The sequence below is a fragment of the Salarias fasciatus genome, chromosome 4 (assembly GCF_902148845.1).
Source record: "Salarias fasciatus chromosome 4, fSalaFa1.1, whole genome shotgun sequence".
NCBI classification, from domain to species: domain Eukaryota; kingdom Metazoa; phylum Chordata; class Actinopteri; order Blenniiformes; family Blenniidae; genus Salarias; species Salarias fasciatus.
The window spans coordinates 25,877,699-25,882,653 of record NC_043748.1 but is presented as its reverse complement, the minus strand read 5'-3'; the positions used below and the strand labels follow the sequence as shown (position 1 = coordinate 25,882,653).

Below are 4,955 nucleotides of genomic sequence, written 5' to 3'. Positions count from 1 at the left end.
CAGTATCAGCTCATTTTATGGGAATATTTCATGAAAATTCTGCAGTCAGTCAGTTTGTTGTTGTGGAACATTTGAAAGAAAACTCCACAGTGACAGTAACTAACTCCGACCTGATGTTTTCATACTACTGTTTATTTGCTGCTATTATTATTATTCAAGCCTGAGGAGAGAGAGAGAGAGAGAGAGAGAGAGAGAGAGAGAGAGAGAGAGAGAGAGAGAGAGAGAGAGAGAGAGAGAGAGAGAGAGAGAGAGAGAGAGAGAGAGAGGGAGGGAGAGAGAGCCTGCTGTCACAGTCCTGTAATGGCTGCCACTGCTCATTGTTCACATCCTGCTTTGTCTTCAGCGCCATTTTGACTGCGCGGGAGGAGGAGGGTGGCTAACGGCTAACGGCTAACGGCTAACTGTTAGCTCCTCCGCCGCGCACACGGGAGCCTGGAAGCTCGGCTAACGGCTAACACTGTTAGCCTCTCCTGACACGCTGCCACCGCTCGGCTAATGCTAACGTTAGCTCCTCACAATGCCGCAGAAGACGACAGAAAGTCTTCCACACGGCTGTATTTCACTCACTGGCAGTGAAAAGAGGCCATGGTATTTTTAGCCCCTGTTTTTCGCCCTCCTGCCGCCAGCAGGAGGAGGAGGAGGGCTGCTAAGTGTGTGCTAGCCGGGCAGAGCTAACCTGACAGGAGCAGACCTGTAAAACCTCACATTTTCTTCTCATATCCTCTTTTTTCCTCTCATTTTCCTTCACTGCCACAGCTCTGAACTCTGTGCTTTTATGGACTTTAACATTTAAATTTGCTGTGAAGACTTCCCTTGAACCTGAGACATTTAATCAGCCCACCTAATAAAAATGTGATAAAAGAGATCAATTATTTAATCATAGCACACAAAAAAATATACTGGATCCTCAATTAAAATCCAGATATTTGCAAGTCAAATGTGAATTTTTCACAACATATTAGTATTATAAACAATACATGCAGTCTTTAGTCCAATAAAAAAACATTTTATTATCCTCTATTATTTAAAAAGTGAGCCGATAATTATAGAAAAGAGCTTTACATATGAAATTCAATTTTAAAATAAATTGCAGTATGGTAAGCATGAAACTGTAGATTAAAAATGAGCTGCGTGGTGTCTGGTGTTTTCAAAGCATAAAAAGCACAGACTGTAAAACAAAACCACATGGGGCACATAGTAAATGTTTGTGTTTTTATTATTATCATTATTCCACTATGAAAATATATGTACAATAAATAATTTTGGATTTTCACTATTAAAGAATCTGAATAAATAAACTAGGGTCTAAACCTCGGTCATCAGCAGGGCTCGCCCTCTCGTCTTTGTTTTATCCGAGAGAATTAATTCGTTCTTCAGTTGTATTTTTCTCAAAGCAGTCCATCTTATTCACCCAGACTCCGCGAACAGTTCCTGAGAAGTTTTTTCAAAAAAATAAAATAAAATGAAATAATATAAAATAAACAAAGAAAAGAAAGAAAGACAATCCATAGAGCTGCATGAAATGGACCGAACGAAAAAATACACACATTGATTAAAAAAAAAAAAAAAAAACTACAAAAAGTGAGGAAAATTCCCTTGAAAATTTTTAAATAGAATAAATACCTGAAATTGATTCTGAAAGAAAATATCCGAATGGATCAAGGAGGAAGAAAATATTTCCGCTTGACGTTTGAAATGTTTCAAATTAAATTGTGTTCAGCTAGAATAGAGAATGCTGGAGAAAGCGCGAGGCGGTGGTGGTGTGTTCATGAGGCGGCTGGAGGAGAGCTGGCCTGTCCGCCTCCCGGCCTGCAGCGTCTCCTCAGAAGTTCAGGTGCTGCAGGTCGATCGTGCACAGCGTGCTCGTGAACAGGTCGAAGTCCTCCTCGGAGAAATCCACCGGGCTGTCCAGGGAGCTCTGCAGGCTGGGGGACAGGCAGGCCTCCCCGGCGAAGAGGTTCAGGTCTGGGAGAGTGGAGGAGGACGAGGAGGAGGAGGAGGAGGAGGCGGCGGCGGCGGCGGGAGTCACGGAGGAGTCCCGCTGCTCGGCCGCCGCCGCCGCCGGGCCCGCATCAGCCAGCGGCAGCAGGCCCCGGCTGTCCGCAGCGGAGTCCGAGCTGCCAGACGTCCCGCTCAGCAGCGCCGGGCGTTCCGGGAGGCTCCGCCGGCCGCCCTCCTCCGGCGTGGGCTGCGCTTTGTCCCCGCTGTCACCGGTGTAGGCGGCGGCCGAAGATGGATGGCCACCCCCCGCCTCTGCCTCCGAGGCAGCCTCCCCGGTGCCAGAAGCTTCCAGCGGCTGGCTCGAGTAGGGAGAGGAGGCGTCGGTGCCTTCGAGCGGCTCGAACCCGCCCAGCTCGCCGGACTCGTGGCCTCCGCCGTCCCGGTGGTGCGTGGTCTGGCGCTTGTGCTTCATGCGCCGGTTCTGGAACCAGACTTTGACCTGCCGCTCGGTCAGATCCAGGAGGGCGGCGATCTCCACCCTCCGGGGCCGGCACAGGTACTTGTTGAAGTGGAACTCCTTCTCCAGCTCCAGCAGCTGCGTGTTGGTGTAGGCGGTGCGCAGGCGGCGGGAGCCGGCCGCCGCGGCGTCCAGGCAGGCCTGGCCGGGGTCCGCTGCACAGCGGGGCACAGAACAGGTGGAGAAAAAGTTAGCGTAGGGTCGAACACGCAGACGCTTTATTTCCCTTTACATTCGGTTTAAATCTGCTCGGTGAGAGCCGTGTGAAACCGCCCCGGTTTTATTGTGCACAAAGACAGAAGCAGAAATCCCCCCGGATCTTCTGTCTGCAATAAAACAGACATAAAACACAGGAAGTCTCATAAAAAATACACCTTCCAATTACAGTAGCAGCCAAAGTCGTAACTGTAACAGCGACCAATTTGATGGCTCCAAAAATTAAAGACCCAAACAAAGTGCAGATGAAGACAGATGATGGCATTAGCAGGGTGGGTTTGTGTCCCGGTAAAAGCCCGGAGAGCAGCGAGCCTGCTGAGAAGCTGCAGAAACATGGAGAGTAAATAAATCATGGCACGGGGAGGAAATGTGCATGGAAATGTGGGAATGTCGGTGTGAAACGAAAGTGGCGATGTCTGACAGAAACATAACCAAACCCCGAAGGGCTTTTGGATCACACTGGAAAAGACAAGAAAGTAAAGAACTAAACAATAGTTCCGAATGGATGAGTGGTGTTTTTATTGTAAAAATAAGAATAAAGGGAGCATGATGTCAGTGTAAGAAAGAGAAATGACGGAAAGCCCTGCATCTGTGAGGCAGTGTTGTTCCTGTGGACATGTACCAACCCCCAACCCTGCACTTCGGTCCACGCGCCGTGCTTTTTTTCCCTACCTCAATCCAATATGGCGGCCATCTCAGTGGTATTATGAATATATAATACCTGGATTATGCTGCTGCTGTTGATTTGAACTCACACCACCCAATGAACAGAGCGATGCAGGCTGCAGCAGCTTCAAGATATTGCAGACTGGGCGAAGAAAAAACACACACTGTGCGTCTTTACGCACAAAATAACACTTTGAGTGGATTTTGAGGAATTAAATGAGGCTCGGTTTAGGTAGAAATCCCTGTCTGGCTGATGGAGTGTTTCCACTGTGGTTCGGGTGTTACACAGTGGTGTTAGGATGGCAGGGAGCACTGGCTGCGTTTTAAATGCATGATGAAAGACTGTGCACAGCACTGCAGCATAATGCAGTGGTCCAGATATGGCTTCCCATTGACACAGCATCACGGCACTCCACAGCTCACACGCACAATGTCGTCTCTCCGATCCAAACTGTGCGTAAAAGTGGCGTGCTCATTCTGACACGAGTGCACAATGAAAAATGGAACTGATGGGTGACAAAACATGCTGCACACCCTGCAACCACACGCACAACGCATCCAGGGCGCCCCCTCCCCTCATCCCGGCACACCGACCTGTGGGTGACTCAATGCCCGCCGACGCGTACCCAGGGGCGGTTTGCGACGGGGAGGACGAGGCGGGGGGGACGATGGATCCGCCGCCGCCGGAGCCGCTCCCGGACTTGGGGCACTTCTTGGATGACTTCTTCTCTTTCATCCAGGGGAACTCGTGGGCCAGCGGAGCGGCCGGGGCCGCCGGGGCCGGGGCCTGTCCGGGCGGGCAGCAGGGCGGCTGCGGAGCGGCTCTGTGGTGCGTCGGGAGGCCATTAGCGGCGACGGCGGAGGGTCTCCGGTTCTGCTGGCTCCTGCTCGCTGCCGGTCTCGGCTGGCCGCCTGTGCAGGGGCTGGGGCTGGGGCTGAGGCTGGGGATGGTTTGCTCGAAGGGAGGCGGAATTACTGTCGACTCCTTGATTGATGAAGTTTGAAATGACTCCAGGACGGCGGGGAAGGACGTCAGGCACTCTGCTAGGGACGGCTGGCTGTTGATAAAACCGATCTCCCTCTCAAATTCAAAATTCATTGCTCCCTCATAAAACGCTTTCACCCTCGAAACAGCGAGACCCCCGAACAATCCCGTCCCCAAAAAATAAAAAAACAACACACAGACACGCACGCGCACACGCTCGCCCACAACACAATATGGCTTCTCCAGAAAAAAGACATGAGCAAAAGCACGAGCACGGAGGTTCCCGACCGCAGGCGCGTCAGTGCGGCGGCTATATAATAATTGTGTATATTGGTGATATTACTGGCGTATGGGGACATGGGGAGGCTAAACTGAAGAACTATGGGATGAAATTGCAGCCAATTCCTGGTCATGTGACCAAAAATATCCAATGGAGAACCCAGGCCTGGCGGTGGCAGTGGCTGTGCGAAGCAGCGGGATTATTTTTCCACCAAATGCTGTGGCAAAGATTGGCTCCAGCATCGCCTGCTGCTATTGTTCCGTCGTGCTGGGGGGTAAATCCCGGGGAGGGGGAGGACAGGGCGGCCGGCCGCCATGTGCGCCGTGTGGGCGGCGGGTCGGTGCGTCCCG

The 4,955-nt window shown here is 51.2% G+C and overlaps 1 protein-coding gene across 1 annotated transcript; it reads right to left on the bottom strand.

The window, feature by feature from the left end:
* Positions 1 to 1,027: 1,027 nt before the first annotated feature.
* On the bottom strand, positions 1,028 to 4,486 carry hoxb2a (homeobox B2a). Its single transcript, XM_030088852.1, has 2 exons — positions 3,935 to 4,486; positions 1,028 to 2,613 (listed from the first exon to the last, which is right to left on the bottom strand). The coding sequence occupies exons 1-2, from the start codon at positions 4,437 to 4,439 to the stop codon at positions 1,823 to 1,825; spliced, it is 1,296 nt and encodes a 431-aa protein (XP_029944712.1). The 5' UTR covers positions 4,440 to 4,486; the 3' UTR covers positions 1,028 to 1,822.
* Between the last annotated feature and the right edge of the window lie 469 nt (positions 4,487 to 4,955).

Bases quoted from the DNA above. Each gene is read 5' to 3' on its own strand.
- hoxb2a (XM_030088852.1), bottom strand. From the start codon at position 4,439: ATGAATTTTGAATTTGAGAGGGAGATCGGTTTTATCAACAGCCAGCCG. The intron at 2,614-3,934 runs GTCGGTGTGCCG...CCCGCTGTGCAG, and splicing joins GGGCATTGAGTCACCCACAG to CGGACCCCGGCCAGGCCTGC.